The 18,909-nt window shown below is 45.1% G+C and overlaps 1 protein-coding gene across 1 annotated transcript in view; it reads left to right on the top strand.

Moving 5' to 3' along the window:
• The first annotated feature begins 2,122 nt into the window (after positions 1-2,122).
• The window catches only part of RELL1 (RELT like 1), a 69,305-nt gene continuing 52,518 nt past the window's right edge, over positions 2,123-18,909 (top strand). The window contains exon 1 of the mRNA XM_047857131.1: positions 2,123-2,300. Within this exon, the coding sequence (XP_047713087.1) occupies positions 2,213-2,300 (88 nt within the window). The 5' untranslated portion in view covers positions 2,123-2,212. The remainder of the gene's footprint in view (positions 2,301-18,909) is intronic.

Below are 18,909 nucleotides of genomic sequence, written 5' to 3' on the forward strand. Positions count from 1 at the left end.
ATCATGACCTGAGCCAAAGTCAGACGCCTAACCGACTGAGCCACCCAGGTACCCCTCAAATGATATTTTGCATTTTGCATAGATATCTTGGTTCAAGCATTTTGCTGCATTCTAAGTGCCAAAACCAGAGCTGGCTTTATGGACGTACAACCTTTACACAGGTCTGCATGCTTAGAAGGGCTCCATAATTGATTTAATCCTCTGCTATTGCCATTGTAAAAGTCTTTTTTTTTTTTAATGTTTATTTATTTATTTTGAGAGAGAGCCTGAGTGGAGAAGGGGCAGTGAAAGAGGGAGATAGAGAATCCCAGGCAGGCTCCTCGCTGTCCATGCAGAGCCCGGTGCGGGGCTGGATCTCACAAACCATGAGATCATGACCTGAGCCAAAATCAAGAGTTGGAGGCTGAACCTACTGAGCCACTCAAGTACCCGGCCACCTTGGAATTCTTAATAATTTTTGAACAAAAGGACCTGGATTTTCATTTTACACTAGGCTCTTCAAATTATATAGCTGTTTCTGGCTACAACTGATAGTTAGCAGTTTAATTTCCAGGCTTAGGACTCTTTTTTTATTGTTGTTAGAAACCTACACAGAACTTTTTCCTCTGCAGCCATTCTCAGTTTTTAGGGTAGTATAAAACTGCTTCACCTGTCCGACTACAGGATGTGTCTGCAACTGTGCACGGGACACAGCGCCTGTCCGTGGCTTCAGAGGACAGCGACTCCCATCCTCCAGTCCCAGCTATCTGTAGTGGTCTGAGCTTCTGTTGCTGGGGATTCCTGCCAAAATAGACTTACAGATAAGAGTCTATAGTAGACTGTTCCGAGGACTTAACAAGAAGATAAAAAGTCCTTTTTTGAAAATTGGAGGATGCTAGTCAAGCCAAGGAAGAGCCTCATTCTGTGAAAAGCCCCAGCCCTCACCTGCCTCATGATGCCTGTGATCTTGAGCATTGCTGAAGGGCTGACTGTGTTGCTTCAGGAGTGTCTAAAGCGCAGTAAAGAGGGAACTACTCAGAAAGGCTCTAGGCTAATCAATGAAATGCATGTGATGATTCAATTTCAAAACCACTTTTGACCTTTTACTTAATGTGTACTGTCATTGAGCTGGGCACTGAGGGCATAGCAGTGAGCAAACACAATGGAGACAAGTTAATTCCATTTATCACAGTGGCCGGTGGGTTTACTCAAGGGCCTGTGAAATGGGAACACTACTCACCTCACAGAGCTTAAGTGAGCATACAAGATCTTAAGTGACTAGGCACTTAAAGAGCTATTTCGTTAAACTATTTGCAAGGTGCAATGTGGGCACACGATTAAAAAAGGGCTGACCGTGTTGCTTCAGGAGTCTCTACAGTGCAGTAAGCAGGGAAGTACTCAGAAGGGCTCTAGGCTAATCAATGCAATGCATGTGATGATTCAACTTCTGCAATTCCTGCAGGTATGTAGAAGTATGTAGAAACAGTTTAAATGGAAGCAGAGATAGGAAGAAATTTAAATGTATGGCCTTTTCTCTTCAATTTTCAAACAGTGGAACTTCACGTGCAGCTCCCCTCTCCGGACCAGTCACGGAGGGGAAAGCCAGTTGGATAGAAATGCCAACAAAGAATTAAGATCGTGCCCACTTCGATGATGGCCAAGTCAGCCCGTCTAGAGCTTCCTGTCCAGCTCTCCCTCTTCCTCTTCTTTTATGCCCGCCTGCTCTCTGCGCGGGGGAGGATGAACCGCGGAGACCCTGCCCCCGCGCCCGGGTCCCGCTCAATCCCCACGTCTGCGCTGAAGCCAGACTGGGAAACCACGCGGGCGCCGGGAGAAGAGGTGGGACCGGGCAGAGGTGGGCGTGGCCGGGGGGGCGGGAAACCGGCGGATGGAGGCGTGGTCGAGCAGTGGTGGGCGGGGCAGGAGGGGCGGGGTCACAGCCTTATCCCGGCGGCCCAGGCCGCGGTTGAAATGAGAGAGGAAGCAGGCGCCGCGGGCGGAGGCGGGGCCAGGCTGCCGTGGGTGGGGACCAGGGAGGAGCCCCGCGTTTGGCGGGGTGAGGTCTGGCCGAGCCGGGTGGGTGGGGCCGGAGAGGAGGGTGCTTGACGGGGCGGGGCTTACAGCGCGCGGGGGCAGAGTCCTGCTCCACCGTCAGCCGCCGGCTGTCTAGCAGCACTGCCTGCAGGGGCCCCGGACGCGGCGCCCCGGGGAAGGAAGGCGGAGGAACGCGGCGATGGCCCCACGGGAACTCTTGGGGTCCGCGGTCCTGGCCGCCGCTGTCTTCGTGGGAGGCGCCATGAGTTCGCCGCTAGTGGCCCCGGGTGAGTGCCCCGCCGGGGCCTGGGCGCTCGGGAGGAGGCGAGGGGTCCGGACGGCAGCCCGGCAGCACCCCGAGCTGCCCTCGCCCTGGCACCGCCGCGGGATCCCGACACTGAACATCTGGCTGTTGGAGGGTGGCCCGGGCCGGGTGCGGCGCGGGGCGACGGCTCCCGTCCCTCCCTTCCCGCCTGCCCGGGACTCGCCTTCCCTCCTCTCGCCGGCTCCTCTGAGGACCTGTTACCCCTGGCGCGTCCCTCTGAGCTGTCCTGGGTGTAGGGAGCTGGCCTGGCTTCTTCGGGTGCGCTTCTGGCCGGGCTGAGCACCTTCGAGCCCCGCGGACCCCTTCCTTACGCGCTTGTCCTCAAAGGCCCCGCGAGCGGAAGATCGTGACACAAGGGGCCGGGTGCGCGGTCGTCGCCTCCCCCCGCCCACCTTTGTTTTATATTTTTAAGACCTTGGGGAGTTCCACTTCTTTCCTTTCCAAGTTTTCATTAATTGTAGTGGTTGATGGATTCTTGTAACAGGTTGGGGATTTCAGATGTCTTACCCACATATCCTGGACAAATCAGTCTTGGAAAAAGGGAAGGCTCATTTGTAAACTTACATTTTTTTTTTTTTTTCTTTTTTGAGTCAATTCCTGTCACCACAAAAGGAACCTTCTGTGGTCAGAGCAGGAAGCCACCAGCAGAGACCGTAAAGTGTGTCCCCAATGACGAATTTGGAGCAGGAGTTTTTAATTGAAATCTAAAAGGAGGTGTAACTTTTATGGAAGTCAGGTCTCACGCTCTTTTGTTTTTATGGCTATAGACCCCAGGGATCCCTTGCCACCGTTTTCCCTCTTAGTTGTCACTTTAGAGCAGTAGTTAAAAAAACACTAATAAATATATCTCTTCGTGGCCGTCTGGGGTTACCACAGCCTGGAATCTTACGTCAGCAAGCTCTTCCAAGCTTGAGCAGCTTCTTTTCACATCCAAATAATAAGCATCTGGAAGCCTTCCAACCGTAACTCTCCTCCATGAAAACACGTACACTGCTCTTTACTCCTGAGAAGATTCCAATCGCTTACAGCTTGTAAACTGGCTTATCACTTTGGTCTTCACTTTTTTGTAGAACACAGATCATGTTAAGAAGGGAACAGGATGGCAAATATGTCTCCTGAGCCTTTATTAGCAGACCTGTATTTCCTTCAGTCATCCCCCCCCCCCTCCCCCGGGGGAAATGACAGCTAGTGACATGTATTATTGGATGAGAGATTTTCGTTTTCACCCTGGGTTTCATTGCTGAGAATGAATAGGTGCATAATCAGGTTCAAATTGGACTCGGGGTCATAGACAGAAACTTAGAGAGCTAGAGTCAGTTGGCCCAGAATTTGAATAGCTTAACCTGGGAGTAAAATTGTTAAAACTTCAGCATGGATGCATGTAATCAGCCATCAGCTGGGGAAGTCTATTCCTGGAGTAAGTTTGGGTTTCGATGGATCTCTGAGCAACGCTCAGCTCTCAGGTCTGGAAGGTGATGAAAAAAGTTCTCATGTAATTAATTGTGTAGCAACATTTTAATGGAAGTTTAATATTTAAGAAGAATGAAATATCTAGAGGTGCCTGGGTGGCTCAGTCAGTTAAGCATCTGTCTTCGGTTCAGGCCATGATCTCAGGGTTTTTGAGTTTGAGCCCCACATTGGGCTCTCTGCTGACAGCTCAGAGCCTGGAGGCTGCTTCAGATTCTGTGTCTCTGTCTCTCTCTCTCTGCCTCTCCCCTGCTTGCACTCTCTCTTGAAAAAAATGAAAATAAAAATAAATAAATAAATAAATAAATAAATAAATAAATAAATAAAATTTAAAAATTTAAAAAAAGAATGAAATAGCTAAAAAGGAAAGAGTACAGAGTACCAATGTGCCAGTGTGACTTGAGGCCTATATGAAGAAACGATGTCCTGACCAGCTAACCTCTGGTCCTCTTGGGATCTAAGACAGTATTGTTTGTAGGGAATGTTTTAGGAAGGTAAGGAGAAAGAGCTACGAAGTAATGTCGAGTGCTTGCTATATGCCAGGCTTTGACTCGGGTACTTCATATGCATTTTGCACACTTATTTCTCATAACTCTATGAAGTTCTTATTTACGGTGAGGTAACTGAGGCCCAGAGCAGTTAAATCATTGTTTCAGTCACGTAACTGATGTATCAGCATTCAGTCAGAGGAGCAGAACCACTAGGAGGTGTGTGTGTGTGTCTATGTATCTTTATATGGATCTTTGACAACACTAGCCTGCCTGATTCCAGAGTCCGTCCTCTCTACTGTACCCCACTTGTCCCTGGAGAGAAAATAGAACAGAAATCAACCTCAGCAGGCTTGTTGAGATTCTAAGATAGGGAGTGTAGGACATCCTAAAATTGTAAGCATGTGGTTAGCAGAAGTTGGGAAGCAGAGAAAAGGACAGGTAACTTCACAGTGGGTAGTGACATTGTCTGTTTCTCTTCTTGCCTAGTAGAAGAATCTCATTAAACTTCTGTCTCTTAGAAGCAGCGTTTGAAACTATATACCACAAGCACCAGAAGGGATGATTTTCCACATCTTGGCTTATTTATGTCCTTAAGGTCTCTGGTTACTCAACCTTTGGGCTTATTAGTTTCTCTACCAGATAATGGGCATGGCCTTCTAGGAAGGAGTGGGTGGAAAAGGTTCCAGGGCTAGTGAAATGAGAAGGGCACTCTCCTTGGGTTTTGTGTGCTTCCATCCAGCCTCCTGACTTCTCATTTGATGCTAAAGATAAGCTTTATTAAATTCTGGGTTCTCCTTTGGCCAGGTAGCTACCGAGCTGTGTATGCACATAATACTTAATCAGTGGACAGACTGTTTTGAAAAAGCAGTCTTGGAGCGTGGGCTTCCATGCCCAAATCTAATTTCAAGAGGAAATGAAAAATTTGAGAAGTGCCTGCCATTCTCCCTCTCCTGCCTTTACCCTGCTAAAAAGAAATTAATCAAACAGATGATTTGGGAGTTTCAGGAGTTGAGTTCAAATGAGTCAGGCCAAAGCCCCAGGCAATAGAAACAACAATTTCATTGTTACTTTTTAAAGAATTTGGCTCTGATGCTGAAGTTTACTTACGTATTAGGACAAAGGAGAAACTATTTAAAACTGACAAAAAATGATTTAAATTGTCATTGGTTAAAACTATTATGTTGGGTGGTTTCTAATGATTTTCGAGAGCACTTCAGTAATTGGTAAAGATTTGGTGGGCTCCTGATAGCAGGCAGAATAATGAGTCTGGTGTGCCAACAATGACTAAAATTGGAATTTGGAGTTGGTTCATTGGAGACGCCTCACTCTTTTTCGGAGGAAGGAATGCGGTGTTTGTTATACCTGTTTTGTGGCAGGTTCTGGTCTGAGTACTCAGATCACTTAATTTTTACAACACATTGTCAGCTGTGTAATTTTATTTCTGTATTTATAGGTGAGAAAATTGAGTATCTGAGAAGTTAACTTGAAAAAGTCACTCAAATGTGTGAGCTGGGTTTGGACCTTGAGTCAGATCTCTTCAATTCTGAAGCCTATTCTTATTATCAGTAAATCATTTCTTTCTTTTCTTTCTTTCAAGCGGGAAATTTCTTTTTTATTCTAAGATATTTGTAAAGAATCACTAAGTGATAGGGTAATGGCAAGATACAGCGGAAAGAGCCCCAGGCTCTGACTTAGCCCTGCAATTGAAGTCAGGAAGAGCCTCTGCTCTGTCTAGAACTCCATGTTCTTACCTGTAAAATGGGTGTGTGGCCAGCTCGTACCTTTGTCTGCCTTACCGGCTGCCAGTGAGGATCAAATGAGTTGTTGTCTCTGAAAAGTCTTTGCAAGGGTAAAGTGGCATATCTCTTTTATCCTATGTGTGATTTTTTTCTGTGTTTCTTCCCCAGAGTGTCCATTAGGCTGAACTTATAATTCAACCAAGTTATTTAATAAATGTAGACCACATGTACTATTAGGTTTTCATTCTGGAGGTAGTGATGGTTTTGCGAAGATAGATTCATTGTACATTTATGAAAGCCCAGAGTGACAATACCTTAGATTCATGAATTTGCTGCCACTGACTGGGAGTTATGTAGACAGGCCTTCTTTTCCCATTTCCGTTTCAGAAAATTCTCCCAAGTATTTAAAGTTTTTTTTTTTTTTAATGTTTATTTATTCTTGAGAGAGAGAGACAGAGCATGAATGGGGGAGGGGCAGAGAGAGAGACAGAATCTGAAACAGGCTCTAGGCTCTGAGCTGTCAGTACAGAGCTGGACGCGGGGCTCAAACTCACACGCCGCCGTGAGATCATGACCTGAGCTGAAGTCAGATGCTCAATCGACTGAGCCATTCAGGCATCCCAATTCTCCCAAGTATTTAAAGTTTGGAGGGAAGGGGAAAGAATCACCTTTTGATCTCATCACTCCAAGGTACTTGCCACTGTTAGTGTATTTCGTCCTAGACCTCTCTCTATTTTTCACTTGGGTAGGATCATAATGCAAATATAATTTTGTATCTTGCATTTTTCATTTAATGTTATACATGAAGGTTTCTCATTTCCCTACCTACTCAAAGAATAGCTGCATAGTAGTTTATTATATGGATTCACTGATTTTCACCTCAGTGTGCTTCCGTTTTAGAAGATTACATTTATTACTGATTATTGTTAAATGGATTTGAATTTTCATATGAATGGTTTCAGTGAACATGTATGTGTAACGCTTTGTCTGGATATCGATGACTTCCACAGAAAATGGATTCTTGGAAAGGCAGTGTTGGCGTCAAAAGTGTTCATGTTTTTGAGGCCATTGATGATCCAAGTATTAGTGATCTGAAGATTGTCCCAGTTTACTTTTCACAGCAGTGGTGGAAAGACTCACTTTTCACACTGTTGGCATTTTCTCTGCAAAACACATTTGCTAATTTGTAAGGCAGATATTGGTATCTTGATTGTTTTAATTCGGATGTCTTTGATTACTGGCAGGTTGACTGTTTCTTCTGCTATTTGAGTCATTTGCATACGGCTGTCATCCTTTCTGGACAATTCAGAGGTCTGAAAAGCTCTGAAAACCAGAAGTTTTTTGAGGCTTTTTTGCATACTCCATTGGCAGTAAAACCTCACCTGAAGCACTGTGAGATTCTATAGTGTGTATTTATCTCACTTCGTTTGAAGATTGCTAAATTTTGCTGCAGTAATCTCAATGAATTTGATTTCTGAAAGTTACATAATGTGTGCTAAATGCATTGCATTACCTTTCTAGAATCACAAAGTCTGAATTTCGAGGCACGGCTGACCTCCAGGTTTTCAGATAAAGGATTATGGTTCAGCACTTCTTCCGCCGTGACTCATTTGTTCTTGTCTGTGGGCAGCCAAACGTAAAACTGCTTAAAATAGTCAAATATCCTATGGAGAAAAATAACTCCTCAAACAAGTGGCACTTCACAAAAAGAAGCACTTCTTTGGTATTCTAGTGTGGAATCTAATAAAATGAAGATACCTGGGAAAAGCTGAGGTTTTGTTTCTTCCAAGTGGCTTTGGGGATGGATGCCCATTATAATGGGAGCTTTATGGAGAAGTTGGGCTCAATTTCTCTTCTGCTCTCCTCTGCCATGGAGAGCAAATGGATCTCTTTGTAATGGAGGAAAAAGAAAACAACCAGAATCTACCCAGGGGACTTTGTGGGGAGATACCCCAGGCAGACTGTTTCTGTGCCATCCTGTGCCAGTCATCTCACCTTGAGAATCCTTTTGCCAAACTCTGTTGAACTCGGGAACTGGTTTTCTATTGCTCCTTAGCAATCAATACCCCAAGGCCTCCACCCTCTTTTCTTTGCTCAGCCCAGGATTCTAAGTAGTTGCCCACTGTACCGACTCTCCCCGCCCCATTCCGGTGTATATGCATTCCAGCCATTAAGTAAAGTGCCATTGTACTGAGGGAAAGAAGGCTTTGAACTACTTTCCTCATCTGTATCATGGAGAAAATATGGCAGAGTTGCCTCCTGGGGTTGCTGTGACTATTATATGAGCTAAAACAGGAGAGTTCATTGGACAGTGTTTGGCACATAGCAAATACTGAAAGAGTATATTATTGTTATTTTGTCCTGAACCAAATATTAACCCATCACAGCTGTCGGGTGGGACAAAGTTTCCAAGTGCTATAGAATTTACCTTTCAGGTCCTCTGCCATTGCCCGAGGCATCTCCTAGCTCCTGATGAGGCTGGTTGTGTAATGGCAAGGGTAGGGGTTGAGGAGGCAGGGGTGGGCAGTGCTTGAGGCCCCAGGGGAGGAGGAGGAGTAGGGGCCAGTGGGCTTGGTGGGGAGTTCTTTTGGGACGAAGGGGAGATGTGGGGCTGAGCCTTTAGCTACCAATATTAGGCAAGGAAGGAGAGAAAGAAAAAAGGAACGAAACCATGAAACCTGAGATCACGGCCTGTGCCAAAATGAAGAGTTGGACACTTAACCGACTGAGTCACCCAAGTGCCCCATGGATACGGGTAAATAAGAAAATATTTAGTCCTTGCCCCCAGTTCCTGGCACAAAGCTCCTCAAACCCTTAGGAGTTCCTAAATAGTAGGAATGTCTTTTGTCATTCATTATAAGCCCCTTGGAGCGAATGTGAATGCTCTTGTGAATGCTAGGTAGGTGACTTAGGGTGGTACCCTAGATAGCCTCAGGATGGAGCTGGTCATCTGAAAGACCTTGTGATTGAGGATTGGGACTTTCAACCTCACCCACCAATTTCTGGGAAGGGGAAGAGTTAGGGGGAAAGCTTCTGAGTAAATGCTTTAAAAAACTTTTGGGGGCACCTGGGTGGCTCAGTTGGTTAAGAGTCTGACTCTTGATTTTGGCTCAGGTCATGGTCTCACGGTTCGTGAGTTCGAGCCCAGTGTTGGGCTCTGCACTGACAGCACATAGCCTGCTTGGGATTCCCTCTCTCTGCCCCTCCCCGCTCCCTCTCTCTGTCTCTCTCCCTCTCCCTCTCTCTCAAAACAAATAGATAAACTTTAAAAACAACAACAACAACAAACCCCAAACTGTTGAACAAGACTTGATGAGCTTCTGGGTTTGTGAATTGCCTGGAGATATGCGGAGAATAGCGCACCCAGAGAGCATGGGAGCTCTGCGTGCTTTCACTATACCTTACTGTAGGCGTCTTTCCTATCTGGTTGTTCCTGAGTTATATCTTTTATAATAAACCGGTGATCTAGGAAGTGAAATATTTCTTAGTGTTGTTAGCTGCTTTAGCAGATTAATCACAACCAAGCAGGAGGGTGTGAGAACCTCCGATTTATAGCCTGTGGGTCAGAAGCACAAGGTGACAACCCGGACTTGGAATTGGCATCCAAGGTAGGGGGAGGGACATTCTTGTAGGACCTAGCCCTTAACTTGTGGGATCTGATGCTCTATCGGGTAAATAGCCTCAGAATAGACTTGTTGCTTGGTAGTGCCCGGAAAAACACATACTGGAATGAGAAGGTAGAGTCCTGTAGCATTAGGGCTGGAAGGGACCTTGACCATCTCCTCAGAGCTTATTTAGCAGATGGGGACACTGAGTTGGCCTAGGCAGGGCCAAAGCGGGTTCCTTTCCTGGGTCTAGGACTCTTCCCATTGCATTAAAGCTGGCTTTCCATGCAGTGACCCTGGCTCTGCTGCTTCTGGCAAGGCTCCTTGGTCCACATTTGCCCTTGGTCCTCAGGCTCCAGATTCTGGTTTCCCAACTCTCTGGATCTGGGTGAGCAGGACTTAAGAAGCATGACTTGGCTAACTGACTCATGAAGTGATTGTGGTGTTCTTAGTCGTGCAATTTTAGAGTCAGAGGGGACTTTGGTGGTCATCTTGTAACTAACGCCTCTCTTTGCAGATGGGGAAACTGAGCCCTCCGAAGTTCAGTGGCCTGTGGGGGTCAGGAACAGCCTTAGCCTGTAGTGGAGGAGCAGACCATTAGGTTTGGTGAGGGGAGGGCCTGTGTTCGTGTCTTGGTCGCTGTCCCTGGCCAAGATCCAAGCACAGGACCTCTAACAGAGCAGATACTTAAATACTGGAAGGAAGGAAGCCAGAGTTGGAATCCAGGTGTTCTGACTCAGCCCAAGGCTTTTTGTTTACAATAAAGTGAAGGGTTAGGCTTTCCAGTATTCACCCACAAATATTAGCTGTTGTCTCCCCGCGCCGTCCCTTCTTGAATTAATAAGAGGCTGTTTTGTCTGTCAGCCTCAATGGGCCACATTGTTCCAAAAACCTGAGGTGGAAAAATCTGGTCATTGAGAAAAAAAAAGAATGGCAATAAAAGTAGTTAAGTCCTGCTTTATCAGACGAGTATGGTAGGACATTGATATGTTTGGAAGGGTTAGTGAAAATTTTCAGAGCGAAAGTTTTCAAAACCCGAATCCATTCGTGAAACTCTTTTCAGAGGTAAACTGAATTCAGTTGTGTCTCTACAACCAGTACTTCAAATGCATCTATTAATGTCTATCTATGATGTTCCATGGTACTTTATATCTTTCCTTAATACCTTTGTTTCACGAGTTAATTTCCTGCTAGGTTTCTTTTTTTTTTTAAAGATTTTTTTTTTTCAACGTTTATTTATTTTTGGGACAGAGAGAGACAGAGCATGAACGGGGGAGGGGCAGAGAGAGAGGGAGACACAGTATCAGAAACCGGCTCCAGGCTCTGAGCCATCAGCCATCAGCCCAGAGCCTGACGCGGGGCTCGAACTCACAGACCGTGAGATCGTGACCTGGCTGAAGTCGGACGCTTAACCGACTGCGCCACCCAGGTGCCCCCCTGCTAGGTTTCTTAATTCAGCAAATGTTGGTCAAGGAGGGCCTTCTGGCTTGGGAGGAACTGGGGATAAAGTGATGTGAGCAAACGAGGCTCAGTGGGCGCCTTTCCGGAGCTAGCAGCTTATCAGGAAAGATGATGAAACAGGCAGTCACGATAAAGTGTCCTTAGTAAGTATGGCTCCAGCCCGAGTACCTAACCTGGGGCTGGGGGTGGGATGAGAGGCCAGTACAGGTTGAGCCAGACTTTCCTCGAGCAAGGAAATGAAGCTTAAGCTTATACTTGTAAAAATGTTGGTATCGGTGAGGTGAAGAGAACTAGTGGTCACAGAAGAGAGGGGGTGAGAGGTCCGGTTCAAACACAGGTGGGTCACCGGGCCCCACCCCAGAGTGTGTGCGTCAGCAGATGTGGGAAGGAGCTGGAGAATTTGTTTCCCAACACATTTCCCAGGTGATGCTGCTGGAGTATCACTCGTGAGTGGGGAGGTAGGAGGTGGAAGAGCTAGGGGGCTGTGTTTCTCTTCACCAGGAGATCCCCCACTCTTGGTGCGCTGGGGGTACGCTTGGTGCGCTGTCCATATCTTGTTCTCCACCTGTCCTTCAAGCCGAGATCAAGGGTAATACTCCTCAGGAAGCTTTCCCGGGTTTTCGCACCGATGTTCCGTCCTGTCAGTAGACATGAGAGTCCATGAACACACGCTGCATCCATTCCATGTTATTGGACATTAAATTATAAGCAGTTGTTTTCGCTGTGTTTTTCTGACCGGAGATCCTTGAGCATAGAAGACATGCTCAGATATTTCACTGCTGGACCAGATTCTTGCCACCAGTCTGGGGAGCGGGCTGCCGTCTTCTCTGTTTCGCAGAGATGAGTAAATGGAGATTTGAGATTTACTGAGGAGTCACCGAGATGGAGAGAGAAGTGAGATGTGTCTCCCGCTCACAGCACAGATGAGGAGAAGCCACTGCTAGATGGGTGTTCCTTGCTCGCAAATGTCCTTTGTCATTATGTGAAATTGCATGTGCTGCATGCTCAGGACCACAGGTAAAAGGAAGGTTTTGTATTTAATCTTTTATTTTTTTTTTTTTTTAGCTTTTTCACTGGAGGTCCATCTACTTACAGAGGAAACAAAGGCATCATAAATTGAATATAGATTTTACTTTTAGTGGGAAATGGGCTGTTTTCTTTTTTAAAAAATGTTTGTTTATTTTTGATAGAGGGAGAGCGCGAGTGGGAGAGAGTGGAGAGAGAGGGGAGACACAGAATCTGAAGCAGGTTCCAGGCTCTGAGCTGTCAGCACAGAGCCTGATGCGGGGCTTGAACTCACAAACTGTGAAATCATGACCTGAGCTGAAGTCAGATGCCCAACCGACTGAGCCACCCAGGCGCCCCTCAAATGGGCTGTTTTCCAAGAAATTCTTTAGGAATCATCCTTTTGCTTTTATTTTTATTTATTTATTTTTTTTCAACGTTTATTTATTTTTGGGACAGAGAGTGACAGAGCATGAACGGGGGAGGGGCAGAGAGAGAGGGAGACACAGAATCGGAAACAGGCTCCAGGCTCTGAGCCATCAGCCCAGAGCCTGATGCGGGGCTCGAACTCACGGACCGCGAGATCGTGACCTGGCTGAAGTCGGACGCTTAACCGACTGCGCCACCCAGGCGCCCCCCTTTTGCTTTTAGAGTGACTCTTTGAATAGAGTAATTCAATTTACATGTCATTAAGTTTAAAAATGATTTTTTAAAAGTTTTGGCATGAGGGGGATATTAAGGAAAAATGGATTTTGGTTTCCTAAAAAGACACACAGTAGACAGTTATGCCATTACCCTTCTTAATTGGCCAGATAAGTTTAGCCGAGTGGTTGAAGACTTATAAAGAACCTGTGCATAAAATGTCACATGATAGGTAGCGTTTAAAAAAAACAACGAACAAATATCCTTTTCAGTATCGGTAACATGCCTTCCTCCCCCGTGCATACATACGAACATAACATGGCTCTCTGAGATTCCTGTAAGGGGTGGAAGCTTGAAGAATTCACTGGGCTTTCTGTCTCACAATATAGCACCAATTTTCAGTGTTCTAACAGCGCTTCATAGCTGGAAGTCTCCAACACAATCATGTGAATTATCTACAGTATAAAAACAGCAGCCCGGAATTTCCTGGCATTGGTAAAGTGGCAGATGGCTAATGAACAGGCATTCCTTCATTTTTCTTTACACGTTTGTGCTATATGCTTGTAGAGCCTTAATTCCTTTGCTGCTTCCTCACTTCTTTCCAAGTTCCTCCTCCCCTACTAAAGGCAAAGCACAAAACAAGCATGGGTAGAAAAAGAGGCATTGAAGATTGCTGGAAGCTAGGTGATAGAGCCAGGAAGCTGGGTTGGTTTTTTTGTTGTTGTTTAATTTTTTTTAATGTTTATTTACTTTTGAGAGAGAGAGTGCGCGCGCGCACACACGTAAATGCGGGAGGGGAAACACAGAATCCGAAGCAGGCTCCAGGCTCTGAGCTGTCCTCACAGAGCCTGACATGGGGCTTGAACCCACGAACCATGACATCATGACCTGAGCCGAAGTCGGACACTTAACCAATTAAGCCACCCAGGCCCCCAGGAAGCTGAGTTTTGAGGGTAAAATCTCTTTCACATGCCTGATTGCCAGGTTAGCGTCTTAATAGTCTTTGCAGGTAAAACGTGTAGATATTCCCACCATGCAGTTCATTAAAAGACAAAGGGCCTTATTTGAGATACTATTAGTTGTTGTGGAGGTATGAAAAATGAAAAACAAACTTGGTTCCTGCCCTCCACAAACTTGTGACTGAGAAGGGAGTGATAAGCGATGAATGCAAACCATTGTAGAATAATGGAGAATGAGTTTGGTATAATCCAAGAACTACAAAGTGCTGCGTGGGATCACAGAAGAGAGACTTTCCTTCTCTTGGGAGAGGTGGAAAGGACTTCAACATGCCTAAAGCTTGGCATAAGTAGACCTTAAAGGGAGTGTAGGGGAGGCACCTCCAGCAAGAGGAACAGCCTGTGAGAAGGTATAGAGGTAGGACAGGAAAAGTCAGTGCAGGGTTCCTCAGTGAAAATCACATGATGAGACTGGGGGGAGGGGAGGCTGAGGCTAGGCTCTGGAGCTCCTGAAACTCTGCACTTTATTGTGTAGGCAGTCCCCAGCACTGTGATGTAATGGCAGAGCCCTAGATGCTGAGCTCAGTAATCCCGCAGTTCCAGACATGGCCCCAGTACTTCAGCAATTGATATTGCTGTTCTTTCTTCTTGTTTCTTTGGCAGTTTTGTTTTTTTTTAACATGTATTCATTTTTGAGAGTGAGACAGACAGAGCCTGAGTGGGGGAGGGGCAGAGAGAGTGGGAGACACAGACTCAGAAGCAGGCTCCAGGCTCTGAGCTGCCAGCACAGAGCCCAACACGGGCTCGAACTCACAGACTACGAGATCACGACCTGAGCTGAAGTCAGACGCTTAACTGACTGAGCCACCCAGGAGCCCCTCTTGTTGTTGTTTCTAAGTTGCTTCTTTAGAGAGACAGAGATGGAGAGAGAGAGAGAGAGGAGGATGGGGGTGGGGGTGGGGAGCAGGGGTAAGGAGAATATCTGTTCTTTATAGATCTCAGAGTGGTTAGGAGTCTCAAATATTGTAGTCCTTTGTAAGTAATAGAAATATGACACATAGTGTATAGGTTTAATATAATACATATGACACACAAAAACCATTTTTCTAAGTTTAAGGTGTGCTGGGAGATTGGAATCCTAAAGTAAGATCAGTGTACCGTCTTGATGGTGTGAAGTCCAGGAAGTGTTCATTAACGGTAAAAGCTAGCTAATTGTGTATTTGTCTTATGCTCGAGTAAATCCTCTGAAATTATGCAAATCTGCTTAACTTCTGAATTTTTCATCGTTAAGCATTTATTTTCAGAAGACTGTTGTGATTTCTATTTCTTTCCCCCTATTGTTGGTCAAGTTCTCATTGTTTTCTCTCCAGGTCAGGAGGGCAGTGTTGGCCCATCGATGTATAGAGCAGTCTCTTTAAATAAAACATGCAGATCAGCACTGGGGTGATTTATGAAACCCTGCTTGGCTAAGGGCTTCATCTCCCCGTCATTTCTGGCAAGTCCGTTTTCTTATGTCTCTTGATTTTTTATAATAATGTGACCAAATTGATTTTGGGAGAGGAAAATAATCTGCTTGGAAGTGCTAATATACATTAGGCGAATACACATTATGGAAGTAGTAGTTACCTAGGTGCTGGATGTGGTGTGCCTTAGTTCCTGGGTGGGAGTGGGAAGGGGGACGACAAAGAGAAAGAATTCTTTTGCTGGAATTGACAAAATAGTTTATCTTTTCCACACTGTTCAGTGCTGCATCTTGATATGTAAATGAGTAAGGACTCTAGACTTTGAGTCAATGTGGAATAATAAAACGTATGTGTATTTGTCTTTGTCCCCCGTTCCTGGCACAGAACTCCTAAAACCCTTAGAATTTTTTCAGAGATAGGAGTGTCTTTTGTTATTCATAATGAGCCCTTTAGCCCTGACCTGAGTTTATGCTAATGAATGGCTCTTGGTGGGCGTCTAGATAGCTTCCGGATGGGGGCTGGTTGCCAGAAGAACCGACAACAGGATTGGAGGGTTGGAACTTTCAGTCCCTTCCTCTCATCTCAGGAAAGGGAGAGGGGTTGGTGATTGAATTAATCAACAATGGCAGTGACTTAATTGGTCATGCCTATGTGAGAAACTTCCATAAAAACTCAGAACTCATGGATGTGCTGGGAGGGTGGTGTGTCTAGAGAAAGTGTGGGAGCTCTGTGCACACCAGCTTACCACCCCCCATACTTTTCCTTATGCATCTCTTTCATTTGTTCCTAAATCCCATATCCTTTATAGTAGAACTGTAATCCTAAGTATTAGCATTTTCCTGAATTCTGTGAATTATTCTAGCAAATTGTTGAACCTGAGAAGATCATGAAAAATCTTGAATTTGTAACTGGTTAACCTGGGGACACCATTTGCAGCCGGCGGCTGAAGTGGGGGCAGTCTTGTGGGACGGAGCCCTTAAGCCTGTGGGGTTTGCACTAACTCCATGTGGTTGGAGTCAGAAATTGAATTGAATTGCAGGACACACAGTTAGTGATGGAGGATTGGTTGTTGGAAAAGTGAAAGTCAAATCTTTCCTCTTTGGAAAAACCAACTCATAATGTTAAAACATTATGCCTGGAGGAATCTCTTAGATAAGGATTCGAAAGGCATTAAAAAAAAATAATAGTGGGAGGGGCGCCTGGGTCGCTCAGTTGGTTAAGCATCTGACTCTTGATTTCAGCTCAGGTCTTGATCTGACGGTTCCTGAGTTTGAGCCCCCGAATCGGGCTCTGTGCTGGTAGTGCAGAGCCTGCTTAGAATTCTTTCTCCTTCTCTCTCAACCCTACCCCACTTGTGCTTACTCTTCCTCTCCCAAAATAAATAAATAAATAAAGTTAAAAAAAATTATTAAAAAAATAACAGTGGGAAAGAAAAGAAATTGCCAGGTCAGTGCCTTATTGTTTATGTACTTACATTGTGTTTTATGGTGTAATAAAGTAGAAGTTACATGACTGTGGCCTTCTTTGACCTCCTCTCCTGTGGTGCATTGTGTCAGCCTCTAGTTGTGGAAATATCTAGTATGTAAGTGTTATGGATTGCAGTTATAAGTAGTCTCCTTACTAAGGGACTATTGAACCTAATGGTAATGCAGGTTTCTTAATTGGCCTTTTGTCTTCAGTTTAAAAAAAAAAAAAAAAAAAACAACTGTACTGGTTACCATCAAGACATTTTAGAAAATGTAAGTAGGAAAAGAAAAAAAGTACTCCCAGGTTCCACCAGGAAAAGATCCAAAACACTAAAAATTAAAATAACTTACAGTCTTACCACACAGAGATAACTAGTGTTACCATTTTGCTATCTTTTTCTTCAATAAAACTGGGATCATATTTGCTCAAAATCCTGCTTTGTTTATTTTTTTCACTTAACATTTTTCATTTACAACTGAGATTATTCTAGACAAAAGCTTGTATGGCAAATTTGATCCCTTCACACAAATTGTTTCTATTGTTTTAATAGTCAAAGGGGGTGGTGCCTGGGTGGCTCAGTGGGTTAAGTGGTCCGACTTCGGCTCAGGTCATGATCTCGCGGTTCGTGAGTTCGAGCCCCACGTCAGGCTCTGTGCTGACAACTCAGAGCCTGGAGACTGCTTTGGATTCTGTGTCTCCCTCTCTCTCTGCCCCTCGCCTGCTCACACTCTGTCTCCCTATCTCTCAAAAATAAATAAACATAAAAAATAAAATAAAAGAATTAAAAGAGTCAAAAGAAGGTTTAGGATTTCTGAGTAACCAACAATTATAAGTGTTAAATGTAGATCAGGATGGCTTTCTGATTTTGCTTCTTATAAATGGCAGCAGGATTTCTTTTTTAGTTAGTACTTGATACCAAAAAAAAAAAAAAATAGGTAGATTGACTTAGAGAATAAACTTAAATGCACCGTTCCTTCCCAATGATTGGCTCACTAGGAAAAACCATTCTGTCATTCTAGATTTATTTTTGAATTAGATGAATAATAATTACCCATAGATTTGCTACTTAAGACTCTAACTCAACCAGAGATGAGCTATGGATAATCCTATTTCGTGGAACTTTACTGAACATCAGAACTGTTAACTCTCACACTTCAGAGGCCCTAGAGCACAGAGAATGGTGTTCTGGAACCAGGCTGCCTTGATTAAATATTATGTCTGCTACTTGCTAGCTGTGTGACCTGATGCAGGTTACCTGACCTCTCTGTGCTCTAGTTTTCATATCTGTGAAATGGGGTTGAAACAAATCGTACCTACTTCCTAGGGTTATCGTAAGGGTTACATGAGTTCATACCTGTAAAGTTCTTGGAACGGTATTTATAGAAAGTACGCATCAACACGTGACTATCATTAATAGTATTTTTCTCTGGGTCTTACCCTTGCTACTTGTTTTGAGAGTTCTTATTTGAGTGTCGTACTAGTGACCTTCATGTTTATTTCTTCCCTTGAAATTCAGCTTCTCTCTGTCTAGGGTTTTCCTGATTACTTCTGTTTAAACTTCACCTCATCTGCCTTTTCCAGAGTGATCTTATTTTCTCTCCCTTAGGCCCTCTTTTGCTTTGCTTCTTCTCTCACCGCATGAGAGGTGGCTTCACATCAGAGCATTTCAACTGGGCCGGGGCCTCATCCTCCACCTTTACTCATCTCGGCGTCCGGGTTCCTGTATTCCCAGAAGGCAGGCCACGTGCCTCTGTTGCAAGAACCTTGCCTGCCCAAGTGTGACTAATGGGAAAATCCTGTGTTTAGGACTTTTGTAGCTTTCTGTTTAATTATGCTCCTTTTCCTGTTCCTGGAAGGAAGAGAAGCGCTTGCTGGGCCAGGGTGGGGGTTGCAGCGGCCACGGCCCCACGGTGCTGCCTTGGGAGCCCCATTAGGGCAGCCGCTCCCTCACCTGAAGGCCTTATGCAGTGATTTTTGTCCCACGCATTTAACACCGCTTCCTCCGGTGTGGCTCCTGTGGTTCACTGTCTTTTTCTGTGTGCTGGTTTTTATCCCCGGCTGAGACGTAAGCTTGGAGAGGCTCGCGGCCTTTACACTGACTACCACGGATAACAATCATCGCAGCAATAAAAACAAACATTAGGCGCTTACTCTGTGCTGGTCACTTGGGTAAACCCGAGTTCATCTCATTTCATGCTCAGAACCAATTCTGTTATTCTCTGCGTTTTAGGGATGAGGAAACTGAGGCACAGGGAAGTGAACTGACTTAGCTGCT

The sequence above is a fragment of the Prionailurus viverrinus genome, chromosome B1 (assembly GCF_022837055.1).
Source record: "Prionailurus viverrinus isolate Anna chromosome B1, UM_Priviv_1.0, whole genome shotgun sequence".
NCBI classification, from domain to species: Eukaryota; Metazoa; Chordata; class Mammalia; order Carnivora; family Felidae; genus Prionailurus; species Prionailurus viverrinus.